The sequence below is a fragment of the Rutilus rutilus genome, assembly GCF_951802725.1.
Source record: "Rutilus rutilus genome assembly, chromosome: 4".
In the NCBI taxonomy this organism is placed as follows: Eukaryota; Metazoa; Chordata; class Actinopteri; order Cypriniformes; family Leuciscidae; genus Rutilus; species Rutilus rutilus.
Window position 1 is genome coordinate 16,426,173 of NC_140212.1, and position 15,947 is coordinate 16,442,119.

Here is a 15,947-nt window from a genome sequence, read left to right on the forward strand (position 1 = left end):
GCAGTTTGTTTGGATGTGCATGGTTATGGGTCCGGTCAGGTTTGAGGGCTTGTAGCGGTGTCAGCGCCTATGATCTGTCATGCTCCAGGGAGCTGCTTAATTACATGTCCCTGAAAGACGAGGGTTAGGAGATGCTGAGAGCCAGCTGACTGTGTGGCTTCATCCACTGACGGCGCTACTGTCGACGATGACAGGACATACATCACTGGAAGGAAGGAGGCTAGGAAAGAGAGAGCAAGAGAATGGACATTTTGAATGTTTCATGCTGATTCAGAAGTCTTCAAGGGGGAAGAGTGAAAACATGTGGAAGTTCGGGGAGTTTTGATTATTTTGCATGTGTTGTTGAGCATTTGACATGTGAGGACATGAATACATAGGGTATTGTTTAAGGGGGGGCAGGGGGTCCAAGTAATTTTGAAACCAAGTGGAATACAGTGAATTCGATTTCTGAAAGAACTGGAACCAGCTCTTAGGGACAAATGTTGGTTGCCCACTTTTGGCAACCCTTACATTTTCCTCTATGTCAGGGCTCTAACCCTTGTTAAACACACATGAACAAGCTAAATCAAAGTCTTCAGGACAACTAGAAACACCCAGGCAAGTGTGTTGTAGCAGGTTGGAGCTAAACTCAGCAGAAAAGTGGCCCTCCAGGAGCAGGACAGGACACCCCTAATGTACGCCCTAGTGAAACATCCTTCCCAATAGAATCAAGTGCGTAGTAGGGATGTGACTGAGGATATTTTCCCACCGGTTAATCGATGTGTGACAAACGTAAAATGCACGCGTCCGCACGGGCATTCATAATGGTGTGGAGCAGCACTGTTCTGTTGTTGTCCTTTCCTTTAAGAATAATAGGCTGTTGAAGCAATATGCCCGAATTGGCGCTAATTTGAAAGTGAAACTAAAATGCACACGTCCGCACATGGCAGCGTTTTCAGTTCATTCCTATGGAAAAACGCTTGCTCTATTCTGCTCGCTCCACGCCCGTGGACACGTGCAGCCGTGCGCATTTTAGTTTCACTTTCAAATTAGTGCCAATTCAGGGCGGATTGCTTGAATGGTTAGTTCGTTAGCCTATTATTCTTAATGAAAAACACAACAAAACAGTGCAATGACAAATTCGCTTAAATAGGCGCTTTTACATTTCGCTCTGACACCAAATATTCCGCAGTCATCTTGTCAGTCAGCTCCTCACTCTCGTGATTAATGAAATCTGACTCCTGCCGCTGATCTGTGCTGCGATTCTCGTTCGGCTCACGATTTATTAAGCAGACACGTTCAGTTTAATTGTGTCAGTTCTATAACTGAACTAAATGATTTTATATAAAAAATTTAAATAATAAAATGCCGCAGTGGGCAAGTGATGTAACCGGTGTTGCTTCTGAACACCGGTAACACAGACTATCGTAGCAAGCCTAGTGCGTAGGCATAAGGTTGATGCAAGTCTGGTCAAAAAGTTTACAGGCATGCAAAGGAGGGTGATTTACAGCCAGCTCTAGGGGTGGATGAAGATCACTTTTAACGCCTTGGTGAGGAAATGAAAAAATAAACACTTACTTCCTGTTCCACTGACAAAGGGTTTTTTTTCAACACCCTTTTCCACTCTCACAACTGAATGGCCCCCTCCACCCATTACTGTCTGATAAACCCATACTCAAACAAATGGCAAAAAGAACACTCCTAATAAACACACACAAATAAGAAAGAAAAGCTCAGGAAAAGGTCTGAAGCATCTGACCTTCACCCTAAGTCACTGCTGTACCATTACAATTTTGGATTCAAGTGTATAAATTTGTGTACATGTTTTCCCTCGTCCACTTGTATTCCTCATCTCCAATCTGTGTAAAACCCAAACAAACATTCTGACATCTGGTGGGTGACTGCAAGCTACAAGCTCTAAACATTTGATTGGCTCCATCTGGACAAGAGCGCAAATTCACGATCACGTCAGCCCGCGTGACGTTCCACGCCCACACGCGCTGACAGTCATTAGCAAATTGCTAAGACGCTGACCACTGCTGACGTTCCTCCGTTGTGACTCAACTATCGGTGGTTGTAATTAAACACTCGGACAGTGATTGCATGTCCACCAACAATCGGTGTTAAGTAAGGGACACACATTTTGACTGCATAGCTCTAAACATTATTGGTGTGTGTGAAAGTAAAATTGCATGGTCAAGCTGAAATAGCAAGAACAAGGTGTTGCTGTGTTAGTCATTGTGGCTTCTCATTTCCTGTTTTTGTCCCTGTCATGCTATTTACATCTACAATTTACAACAATTTACAACTAAACGTACAGGGAAATCATGGATTTAAATGTATTGTTTTTGCAGGAATGTGTAAAAGAATAATGAAACTTCTCAAAAAGGGGTTCTAGCATGCTGACATTGTGCAAAACAGATTCTCAGCAGCATGCAAAACCATTCTCTTAGAAATAGCATCAGTTCATCAGTTTTATAGCACTAGCTGCTACAGCACCACCTTCAACAAATTCTAAAACAACTAGTGGACTTCACATAATTTGCTAAGAGATTTCTATTTGACCCCTATTTGACCTCTATTACTGAGCGGACACCACGTAAAATCTCTATATCATTATAGAAATATATTGCTGCATTAAAGAAAATAATTGGTATTGTCAGATGGGTTTAATTTTGCACTAAAGTATGCAAGTAGCCAGAGTGAGAATTATGAAAGATTCTGTGTGTGTTTAGGCAGCTTCAATGTGATCTATATAAGGATGTGTCTCCGTGATGCAATAAGAGCAAATTTCATTTGTCAGTGGGAAATAAGCAGCACATCTAAAAGCTGTCGGTCTCTCGCTGTTTGAAGAGATGTGTGGCACATCATTAAAGATCTCTGCAAATAGTTAATCTCATTTTTGTAAATAAGCCACTCCGATTCGGCTCTTTGAAAGAGGTCCCTTCACTTCCCAAAATAGTTTGAACTGTTCTATAAACGCATTAGAGGGGTAAATTTCAGGTAGAACATTGTTTTTCACAGAAGCGCTTATTTTAATACTCTTTGAGGTTTGGGAGAGATTTTAACATGCTTTTTAGAAAACTTTCATTACAATATCAAAAACACTGAATAAAAGTTAATCCCAACAGATAGATTTACAAAATGTATTCCTGAAATGGAGTGTGAGGATGGGCTGAGAGTAGCAAACACATTGAAGGTACTAGGGCTGCACAATATAATCGAAATAAAATCAATATTGCAATATGGCTTAATGTGATTGTGAAATCACGCAGACTGCCATTTAATTAAATAAATAGTGGCACAGCTCATTTACAAAAGCCCAAAGGTTTAACGTATGAAAATGAAGAAATTAAGACGTAATACATTAGTATTGTCATTTTAAAGTTGTACTATAAACTTTTTTACAAAAAAAAATAATCCATATAATATTCCAGCTTTTGCAAATTACTTTTAAATTTGCACACCCCCAACAAAAATCACCCCACTGATTCTAGATTGATTATTTCATTCCAAATATAGCCTACCTATTCAACTCATCTGGTGAACATTCCTGCATTTCTCCATATAGCAATATATGTAATCGCAAAAGTGTCAAAATGTCATTATCGTGCAGCCCTAGAAGGTACTAGTGATGTGCAAACCTACACACTTTAAAAATTGACTAGTTAGTGGGTTGTCTGTATAATTAGGCTGGTTTAGGGCTCACCTGACCCAAATCAGATATATTTTTAGGTTCTATGTTAACACGGTTAAAACACTAATTAAATCACTGCTGCTAGACACATACAAAAATGTATATAGACTAGTCTACCATCATGACCTATCCCTATTAGTTAGACTCAAATTCAGCAGCAGCTCCTTACAATGCTTAAATGTTATTGCCAGAAGCAGGCCATGTTGGCTTTTACAAACTTGTAGTGGGACCACAGACTTGAATTGAGCTGTAAGCAGTTAAGAATCCATGCATGCTATTTATCACTATCCTGCAGACTCTTGGCCAGCCGGAGCATGAGAGCCCTGCCCTGCCCTGCCACAGCCTGGTGAGGGGGAAAAAGAAAGAGAGAGACAGGCATGCAAAGGAAAACGTAAGCTGATGTCATTTCACTTGGACCAAGGGCAGAAGACATGCCTCATGTCTGAGGGGAGACCCAAGTGGTTCCTCAGCTTTTTCTGAGAACTTCCTTGGAATTCTGTACACCGAAACACCAGGACTGTGTCCAAAATCACCCACAATACCCGTATATAATGATAGGACAGCCATTTTTAGTGGTTTCCGAAACAATAGTGGACATTATTGACTCCACTCATTCAATCCCATGATGCACCATTGTTTCATCTGTTGTCTCTGAACATGTTGAGTTGACTTGAATTTAGTTCTGGTTACATCTAGCCACTACAGAATACCTGTGCACTGTAAGAGTCGCATCGAATCCCCACAACTGCAGAGGATGGTGTCCGCATCACTTTCACTGCACTCCAAATTCGCTCACTTGTTTTCATTCACTCCCTCAAGTTGACTAAATTAGTGGATTGGTGTAGGGAATAGTGAATGAGGGTATAGTGGGTGATTTCAAATACAGCATAGAACTTTTCCCAAGCAAATACAGAAAGTGCCAGAATTGAGTAAAAACATGACAGCCACAAAGGTACAGTATGAATGTGACAATGACAAGAAAAGCGACAAATAATCAGACTACAAGCAATAGTACAAATAAATACAATAGAACAAACATTTTCAGGTTGGTCTAACAGTAGTTTTCAGGTACAGAAATTGAATAAAGTAATCAAAAGTAAAACACTGCATAGCCGTCACTGTATAAATTAAATATAGATTAATCCTTATTAAAAAAGTTATTCAGTCAGGAGCAGCAAGTTAAGACACCACTTTAAATATAGCTAACAAACTATGTTTACGAGGGTACTTGACAAGACAATTTTGTGTGAATATGTGCGGTTAAGAGCAAGACGACGTGAAAGAACTCAATTCAGTATTTGCACGCTAACTGAGATGCGAACTTCTGGCCGTGGGCTTCGGATGTCTGTTGCGCACACAAAACTTCCAAACAGCCCGCGACTACTGAATTGAGTGAAATTGACAAGGCTTAAAAACACGTGCAAATGATAAACTCTCGTGGCGATGCAGCACTAGCCAGATTGGCCAAGTTGTTTACCCTGGCCCCAGTCCTTATTGTCAAGCCCTGACATTGAAAGCTACTGGGTGGGTTTACAACAAATATGCTCAATGTATTCTTTTGGACAATTTCCAGTAAAAAGTTGCTGAACTAAATTACATTAAGCAGCAATCACTCAATAGTGATTCTCTCAAATAAATGGCTCATTACCATTCATGACATAGCGTAATCAACATTCAAAACAAAACAGGCTCTTATCAACGCATCAACCAATTAGAAAGCCAATCAAAGAACAGCACACACCTGTTGATTGGATAATGCTGGCAATCATGTGTATGAAAGGTTAAGACAGCAATCAGTGTGTGTCCGTGGACTGCAAGGTGGGCTTCAGGCTCTAAAACATTCCTCAAGAATTTTGTGCATCAGCAATACTCGGGTAAACCAGTTTGAACCTGCAGTGACGCTTGTCTGAAATTGCTACGCCATATAGTCATCAAAACCAACGGAGGACATTCCAGAGTTTGGTGGCAGCTCAGAGAAATGAATTACAATTAAAGTGCCACTAAATTAACCCAATTAAAAACATAATTTAAGAACATTAGCATATAAACACAGATAATTGCTGGTAATTCAGTGTTCTCCCTTAGAGCTTGTGGCATGCGGCTGTATGCGACTCCATGTATAAGTGGTTAAATACATATAAGAAATCTCAAAATCCTTTCATGAGGGGAAATTAACGTAAAAACAATCAGTTAGATCTTAAGGGATTAAACAGACAGAACAAAACATCTGTGCATAAGTGTGAGTTAGACTATGTGGTAGTTGGTGTTACATGGTGTTCGGCTATACACCGATTACATTACTTGGCCGCCGCCACCACTGCCGTTTGCAAGAATCATTTTGGAATCAGATTGTGACTCCCAGAATCGGAATCGGACCGCGGGGCGCCTAAAGATTCCCACCCCCTAGGCCACACAACGTTTTTTTATTGTGCACCAAGTTGACGCAGGGATTGACATCGCCAGCAAAAACTTCTAAACCAAGGCTGGGCTTCACAGTTTTTCCACCCAACTGCGATACCCAAATGCAATGGAAGACAAGTCAACATGTTCAGAGACAACAGATGACACAACGCTGTAACTTTACTTAAACAGACTTCCTGCCCTTGATTATGGGTTCCTTTCAAACATCCAACCGAAAATATCTCAACACCGCCTGCCTGACAGGGCCAAACCTGCTTATTACAAACTGTAAAACATGAACTGTTGGTGTGCTTGGTTTCTAATATTAGCATGTCAATCAAGCAGTAGACAAGACTTTGATGACTACACAACGCCATAGTGACGGCCAAGAATCATTTTAGTTTCTGCTTAGCATAATATTGCACAGGAAAAAGGCCAACACAATAAACATGTCAACTGAACAGATCGCTAACCTTTGATTAAAACCTTTACCATGCTGATTCATCTTGACAACTCCCACCCACTTCCAGTAAACAATGAATAATTGAGTGACATGCAAATTACACATCCATTACATATGCATGAGAAACCTGGTGATGGGATGGACCCCATCAGAAACCAATTTAAAAACAATTACCATGAATTATTTAAGAAAAATATGGCATCATAACATTTGCACTTACTGGACCAGAAAATGTCAAAACGCATGACCTAACAATTTAATAAACCACCCACAATGTTAAATTAAATCCATAAATTATTTCATACCTTTAACACAAAACCACTGACCTGTCTTCAGCTTTTAACTCTCTCGTAAAAACCAAAATTCCTTAATTATGGTACCGCCAAAGCCAAAGCACACGCACTGACATCAGTTTTTGGCTTGCGGCAAAGCGTGATTTTTGCACCAACCAAGAGGAAATAATGGCCCACACACCTAATTTATGTCAGGGCTGATTTCCTTTAGGCCTGAGCTCATACACTGACAACAGAGAAAACATGACTCCATCACCCTTTTACATAACATTACTATGACCGTCATCAGCCAAACTGATATCATGATTTAGCACAAACGACAATAAAATTGAATGGAATAAAGAGAAATTGGGAAGAAAAATTGTTTTAGTCTAATTCAAATGGTCATCAAAGAATGTCTACCACATTTTGCAAGACAAAACATTGTGTCATGCCATACCAAAGTTTACCATGGTAGTACATTTTTACTACAGACATAAGGTTCTGAAAGCTTCTTATGCTGTCTGAAAGATATTACATATTCATCGATTTCATTTATTATGGTTTTACTTTGGTAAATATGGTATTCTGTAGAACTGACATTGCGTTATTTGTTTTTCTGCCATATAGGCTATGTTCCTAAGTTTTCACCACAAGACTAGAAAAAATTAATTCCAAAATGATTGGGATGATTTTGCTGGAGAGTAGTGCATTTGTATAAAGACTAAAAATGGTGACTTCTGATAAAAATTACTTCTTGAGTGCAAACCAACCAATTAGGGCTTAGATGATTTAGGAAAAAACAGTCAAATCTGGGTTAGGGTTTCACTTGGGTTAACTCTTTACAAGTTAGTTTGTATAGTTTTTTGTTTTTTTAAATCTCTTTTCGCTTGAGTTTTTATAATAGGCCACATTTTGTTAATGACCAATTCAAAATTACTAATAAAATAATCATTTTATTGCGGTGCTTGTTAATAAATACAATTATTAAGAAATATATTAAAATAAGAAAACATATTGCAATTCAATTATTGTATTGTAAAATAGGCTAAATGCAAATAAACAGTGACAATGGTTTCACTGTGAAACCAGAAGCACACATATATATATATATATTTAATGAAAATCCAAGCCTTTTCTATTTGATAATTGCACAAAGCCATATTGCAATACCTAATGTAATTTGCTATAAAGTGCAGTCCTAGTTTTCTAGCAAAAAGTATGGTTGACATGGCAAGTTTTTGTAAGGGTTGAGCTCTTAACTCCTTTTAGCGAATGGCCAATGAACAGAATAGCATCTCCTTGTTTCCCAGGAACGCAGGCTAATTTAAGGTTCAAGGTTTAAGTCCAAATTACCTTGGCCTGGTTTTAGATTTCAGGCCCTAATACAAACTATCTCCTGCTCCAGATCAGGTGATATGTAGTATCCCACAACGCTCCCTGTTAAACCTCTCTTTTATACCATGGTTTTCAGAGTTTTAAATGTATTGTTATTGAGTATATCCTGTTGAACCACGTGCAGTTGTCTCTTGTGAAGAATAACCTAAATGTGTGTCACCTCATGGAGTTCCGGAGAGGGAAAAAAAAGTTATCTAGGCAGACTAAAACTTGAAAAAGCTGGCAAATCTCCAAAAACACTGAAGATGCACAACACAAGTTCTCTTTGGTAGATGGTTTGATTGTTGTTTTGAATCACTCAATTCGTCAATTACAGCAGCCCAATAATGACTGGGCTGTCCATGCTGACTCACAACGTAAAGAAAAAAAACCAACCTCTCACAAACGAAAAAAAACCAACCTCTCACAAACAAAGGTTCACAAACAATGCAAAGAATCCTGAGGAGTGTTTCTTTGAGTATCTACACCAGATATCAGCTGACATTCCAACTGGGCGGCTCAAGACACAGCTGGGAATCTAAGGATTCACAATGCATGCTGACATTGCTGAGATTATCACACTGCAGTACTATGAACGATGACAAACACGAACATGCTGTCATTATTTACTCCCCCTCATCTTGTTACAAACCTGAATGCCTTTCTTCTACAAAAAAGGAAAGATTCTGAATAACTCTGAACCTTCAAAAATAATGTCATAATCCAAATGTGTGTCTGAGTAGCTACTACATTTGATAAGGAACGTACTTTGCGACCGTAAAAAAGTATGTTCTATACAGTATAAATGTGTGTAGTAGAGGTGGGCGATATGACCAAAATCTTATATCATGATACGAGTAATTTTATTTCACGAAAATATAGCCTTCATCAACATATAGTTATTTTGTTTACATTCACTCAAGTCAAAATGACTGAGTTCGGACGTACATTTCACACACTGTTTTTCTCCTATATAGGGAAATAGGCATATTTAGACGCAGGGCAATTATATTTGAGGAAAAGATGGACATTTAAGTGAGTTGAACAGATCAATCTGATTCAGTGAGACCAGATTTGTGAACCGGATCAATTGATTCCCTGAAAAGATCAGACAAATCTGTCAATTGATGCTTTTCTCATGAACTCGCCAGGAAGACTTGGAATACTGTCATATAGACTACTTTTATAGTGTACAAATTTCTACTTTTGTGTTCCACAGAAGAACAAAAAGTCATACGTTTAGGAGCTACATGGTCAGTAAATGACCATTTAAATTTTTGGCTGAAAAAATTATTAAAACACAGAGTACAAGATGTTAAATTTCACTTTAAGTAGCACCATTTCCTTGAGCTTCCCTTCCTGGACGCTGTCACATCAGCTCACAGGTTATCCATCTTCATATCACACCATCTTTATGCATCGTCTCTTTGCAAGTACTGTTGAACAGACTCATGTAACAAGAGACAATGTGGCACAACTGTCACAGAATGACAGATTAAAACACAAATGAATGGTAGAACTATTGTTTTGCCCTAATGAGCGCCTTAATTGTGCCTCTATTTGTGACACTGAAGAGAGGAGTAAAACAATGTGACTGTTGAGGTGGAGACCTTTTTTGGCTGGGGGTGTAAATGACAGCTGAGGAATTCTAGGTCTTTCCAATGAGAGACACGGCAGGAATGCAGGCACGGGATGACTGCATGTCTTCACCTACCTTCTTACTGAAACCTACCTAAACTCTGACCTCACCGATGATGAAAGCACCGCAGACAATTCCACCAATGCCGCAAATGACACGTCTCGGACTAAAAGGCGGCAGCTTCCATATAAGGTCGAACAGACTTTAAGATTATATGTAAACCGTAAATTTGAAAGATATTGCAGAAACACGCATCCTTGAAAATCTTTAAGGAACAGTGTTGCAGACACCAACGCTTTAGGCCTTGGGCGTAATCTGCTGTTTCTCGCCTCTATTTGCATACCGCCTCCACAAAGTTGTTGAGCCACTAGATAAATTCAACCATTTTCTTGAACTGGTTCACTGAAATGATTATATACATGAAAGATGCAACGTATTTCTGCCAACACTTCTATCTGGGAGAATTTTTTTAAAATATGTCCAGATGGATATGTGGACCTTTTTAAAAAATGTTATTAAATCAGAATACATTTAAATAAACGCTGCAATGATGTATAATTTATTTATTATAATTTTTACTTTGTAAATTATATTTTACAATTATATTATGCAATGCAAAGGTTGTAAAAAAAGCCTACATTTTTATGCAAAATGTATTTGTTTTAAATGAATACAGTTTGTTATTAATATATTTAATACAAAAATATATTATGAAAATAATCTAAATACACTGGTTGTAAAAAAAATATTTTCTTCATGCAATATTACTTTTTAAATCTAGATTATGAAAATATTCTTTTAAAATATATAATATACATTCTTTTAAATTATGTCAACGCAAAGGCTGTATAAATATGCATCATTTTCATTGTGCAAAAAAAAGGCGGGGGGGGGATATCGACATGGACCAGTTCTCGACAGGCTTTGCGAGATTCACTCTTTTAAGGATCTTTTCAATTCTCTTTTCAAGCATTTTCTAACACAAAAATTAAGATGCAAAGTAAGTTGTGGGCAAAATAAAGAGAACACAACATAATGCAAGCCAGATTCAAACATGACCCCTGTGGGCACAAGTGCTTTCGAGTGCCATGAGCACCTGAACTACCCACTATGTCATGGCTCTGATACAAAGCGGATGACTTTTGATTCAAAACATCGATCCACAGAACATCCGAGCCACGAACAGAAGCCTGTGCCAGGTTTCTTAACTATGAGCTTGAACAGTGCAGAATGTGGGTTGACTGGGTGCTAAAGTTAGCGCTCTTGCACTCTTGCCTGCAAGCCCGACTGCACGTGATATTTATAACCTCAGCCATACAGTACTGCTACAAAAGTCACTGGAACCAGCACAGCATGTCCCTCCATGGATAAACACAGCAGTGCACTGAAAGTGAGGTCAGTTGCGGTGAAACGCTCCCGAACGGGTCCCTGTTCTACCTTCACTACTCTACCTAGAGTATATGTGGGCTGACTGGATTGAGTCAGACACTCTTCTACAGTTCGGCAAATAATGAGAAAACTAGCAGCCCATACATCATTGTGCATGAGTAATAAGAATAAAACCTAATTGTGGCTGAGTCAAAACATTGGTGAGTAACCTACAGCGGTCCATTTCCTGCTTCTATTGCCTGCTTGGGGCATTAGAGTCATGCTGGGAGAGCCCAGGGTGACCAAAACACCAACTTTTGCTGTCATAATGATGTCTAAATAAAGATATAACTTAAACACCACATGACTCAAATCCTCAATGGTTTAATAATGCAACAACAGTTTTAAAAAAAGTGATTATTTACAACAGGATCTGCATTTTCATGGGTTTAAATAATAATAAAAAAATGTTAAATGAGACAATAAATAATAAAAAAACAACTACTCTCCAGCTATAAAATAAGCTTGATTTTCAAAAGTTAACAAATTTGCGACAGCTGAATGTAACATTTTTGACAAGCCAAACGTGTCAGTCTATGAGCAACACGTAATTTATATAGGCTAAGCCACAAAACAGATCCTCTAAAATAAGTATAATGAAGTATTTTGAATGTCTCCAGCACATTTATACTTACCCAATTATCAAACATAGTTCACCCTTTATGCACGTTATCACGTCCGTCAAAAACTTAGGCTGGCTATCCGCTGGAATATTAAAAATAAAAACATCGACATAACACACTCACTTGACTTATACTCACTCACTGATAAATCACTTCACTGAACGTACGTAATACGTAACGCACGCGAGTATACATTTGTTCTTCAATCGCTGAAATTGAATCGGAATGATTCGAGTGAAATACGTCACACTGCTTGCTAAAGAAAATAAATAATCATCTTGAAAATCGTCGCTGGTTCAGTAAACATTGTTCAACGAGTTGGCTTTGGGAAAAAAAATTGTCTGCACAAACTACACAATCTGATTCTGACATTCCTGATTTGAATACTTTCAACTGATCCCAATTATCGAAGTTTGAAATGATTTTTACATGATTTGTTACATTTAATTACCCCTTAGCAGACTCGTATCTCTAATCAAGTTGAGGATTTTAAACTGCCTTTCAGTTCAAGTCTAAAGTTACATAAATAAAAGGGAATCATTCACTAAAGAGGCCCGCAGAGCACAAAGATTGTCATGCATTTAAAGAAGCGAACTTAATAAAAGTGTAATTAATCATTATTAGTTCAGCCTTGATATGATTTGATTAAATTCAGGGGACTGTGATCGAAATTACGACATTGTATGGCTTTTTTACACAACCAGTCATTCTCATAAATGCTTTCTAAAATGTGCAGATCTAGTATTCCCATTGACACACAAAATGTATACAAAAAAGAAACTGATTTGCTTAATGACAATCTGATATATTTTTCTAACTGTCAAGTCCTAATACTTATATACTTAATATTTATAAGAACTGACAATTCTGTTTACACAACTGCTGAAGTGCAATTTACCAGTCGAACAATTGGAAAAAAACTAAATAAAAATTGTATACGAGTTGCATTACCAAGTTACAGGTGAATTTGCTTTAATAAGGTTGAATAGACACATAAAATTTGACATGAGGCAAACTATGGAAAGTTTTGCACTTTTATAAGCCATCCTTCAAAGTATATTATATTGTGAGGTGCAATTTATTATTAGCAATTCCCCTATCATAACACACCCAGGAACCATTTGTCAACACATAAATTCAAATTTCTTGATGCAATTGTCAAACCAAGTAAATTTTAAAGTGCTAACAGAAGATGTACATCATTTATTCACTAAATGCCTCCAGAACAACTAAACCAGTGCATCTTTAACAGCAAAGATCAGTGTGTTTAAAAACAAATACCATTCGCTATGAACTCACTGCCTGCTGGTCACATGCTAAAATTCTCCGCTACCTCACACGTCTACATCCATAAACACACACAGCAGACCCAATAGAGGAAGAAGCCTCTCCACTCGGTCATGGATGGGTCTCAAGAGCTGCATCCAAATTCCTTCCTCCCCGTGTCTGAACACCGGCCCAAAAAAAGGCAAGTGCTTTTAAACGCATGAGCCTGTACAGACAACCTCCTGCCATCACTTACAGACACATCAAACCCAGAAGACTCATTGCAGGGCCGTAGATATTACGGTTTGCAACCTCAAATGCCACTTTTTCCTGTTTAAAAATGAAGACGCTTATAGAGACCTAAAAACTTATATGACAACTAGAACCTTAAGTTCAAATATAAAAACTCAGCTTCTTTGAATTACTTCATCAGGATTTCTTTGAAATGTTTTTACCCCTGAAATCTGACTGTGAACACGTTGATTGTGTCTGTGTCCCAAAATGAAAATTCTGTCATCATTTACTCATCCTCAAGTTGTTCCAAACTAGTATAAGTTTCTTTCTTCTGTTGAACACAAAAGAAGATATTTTGAAGAATGTCAGCAACCAGACAGTTGTATTTATTCCCCCAACTATGGAAGTCAATGGGGTCCATCAACTGTTTGGTTACCGACATTCTTCAAAATATCTTCTTTTGTGTTCAGCAGAAAGAAAGAAATTCATACATGTTAAAGGAACAACTTATTATTCCTAACCTGTATGAGTAAATGATGACAGAATTTTCATTTTTGGGTGAACTATCCCTTCAAGTGGAAATCTCACTCAATTGAGCCTATATGAACGGTAACAGGAAAATAGGATCAAATAGCCTATTTTTATATTATACTAATTTCCCTATATACCAAGAAAAACTCTACTGGTTAACTTTTGCCACACGTAACTCTTTGCAAAAGTCATTTGCGCCTAAATCAGTCCTAAATGGAAAAACTAAACTAAAGTGACACATCTTTCACGGATGTTTACAGTCAAGCCAAAGAAACTAGCCTACGTCTTAAAGAGACAGTTCACTAAACAAAAATTCTGTCATTAGGCTATTTACTCAATTTTAGCATGTTTCGAAACTTTCTGACTTTCCTGCGAATGTGGAAGGCAAATCTTAATGTTAAGAAGAATTGTAATAAGTGACAGCGCAAGTCGCCGCTCGTGTCCGTTGTACGATTAAAAGCTGCAATGAAAGTGAACGGTGAATGGAGCTGTCATTCCGCCAAAAATCATCTTTTGTTTTACATAAGTAAGAAATGCACACGGCTCTGGAAGAACATGAGAATGAGTCAATTAACATTTTATTTTCTGAGCGAATTATTCGTTTTAAACTGCATTTTGACTGCTTTTGCGCTCCCTCGCAGTCATACTTTATATCATTAACGTTACATCTCGCGCACAGAAATCATAATGTAGACAGTCTTTCTCCACAAATGCCAGAATTTCCGTCAATAATCTGTAACGCAACATACGTGTCAACACAGGGCAGCCTCTTTCCAAATACACAGCCGTGCTAACTGGTTGCTAAGCACCTTTCTCAGCGTTATTTCAATGGTGACTAGCGGATCAAAACACATTTACGAGTCGGATCAGTACTTATATATAGAATAACCCCCATGCACATTCATCCGATGCCTTTATTAACAGATTCAAGTGTCATTGTGCTGTAACGTTAGATCATCTTCTGTATGCACTGATCTATGAGCTGAGCGGCTAACAGGCTAACCAGCAGCTAACACATACACACACACCCGACAATCACTCAGACAGTCCTCTTCCTGCCTTCACACACTCTTTTACACACAAATACGTTTATTCCGGGATCATCTATCCAGCACAGTGCGCATAAAAAGCAAATATCTGTTTCGATCACAGCCCAATTAGCTTCAGCGGCTACGGGGTTCCGCAAAACGGCCCGACGAAGATCGTGATGATGATGATGGTGGTGGTGGTGTTGGGCTGAGTAAACACTGCCAGAGAGCAAGCCGTCCTCGTACACGGATCTGTGCACAACAGCCACCAATGAGGCGCTCTTACCTGGTGCAGAGCGGTGAGTCCGTCCACATTGGCGTAGTTGATGTCCGCGCCGCGGTCGAGCATTCGCAGCACCTCCTCCGTATCGCCGCTCGAGCAGGCGGCCAGAAACACGGCGCCATCGTCGAACTTCACCTTCGTCTTCTTCTTCTTAAGGACGGGCGGCTCAAGGTCCGTCTCCGAGCCTATCCAGCGCTTCAACTGTTCGTTCCTTTTCTGCTTGGCGTCCGCCATCTTCATCCCCTCTAGCCTGGCGCTTCTTATCTGTCTCGAATGGAAGATATACTTTATACTGCCACTATCCCAACACAGCGCGCTGGGGCGTGGGAGGGGACGGCACGGCACGGGAGAGGGGAGGGGGGTTTAGGCTCACAAACCTGGTTACGCCGAGATATCGCGAGAGCAGCGACGTCAGCCCCGGATCTGCAGCATAACGTCATCTTTATGGGGCAGTAAAGAAAAAAAAAAAGGCTGTCTACAGTATATGCAAATATGTTTAGAGTTGGCAATGAACACGGGAAAAGCAGATGCTATTGCAAAATAATAAAAACATAATCATAATAAAATAAAAATAAAATTAACATAAAAGCAGAAAGGCAAGTATGTATTAAATTATTTATCATATATCATATATAATAAATAGGTAATAAAATCCTGGTAGAGTAATTAGAGTAAAAAAGGCTATTAGACATAGGCCCATGTAATAATATAATTAAGTGATTAGTAA

At 38.7% G+C, this 15,947-nt stretch overlaps 1 protein-coding gene across 4 annotated transcripts in view; it reads right to left on the reverse strand.

Annotated features, from left to right (window-relative positions):
* ppp1r12a (protein phosphatase 1, regulatory subunit 12A) overlaps positions 1 to 15,559 on the reverse strand; it is a 51,870-nt gene extending 36,311 nt beyond the window's left edge. For 2 of the 4 annotated variants that reach the window (XM_084406197.1, XM_084406195.1), the window contains exon 1: positions 15,224 to 15,542. In XM_084406197.1, the coding sequence (XP_084262323.1) occupies positions 15,224 to 15,460 (237 nt within the window). In that variant the 5' untranslated portion in view covers positions 15,461 to 15,542. Of the gene's footprint in view, positions 1 to 15,223 lie in introns of all 4 variants that reach the window. The other 2 variants (XM_084406194.1, XM_084406196.1) reach the window with 2 other exon arrangements.
* Positions 15,560 to 15,947: the final 388 nt, after the last annotated feature.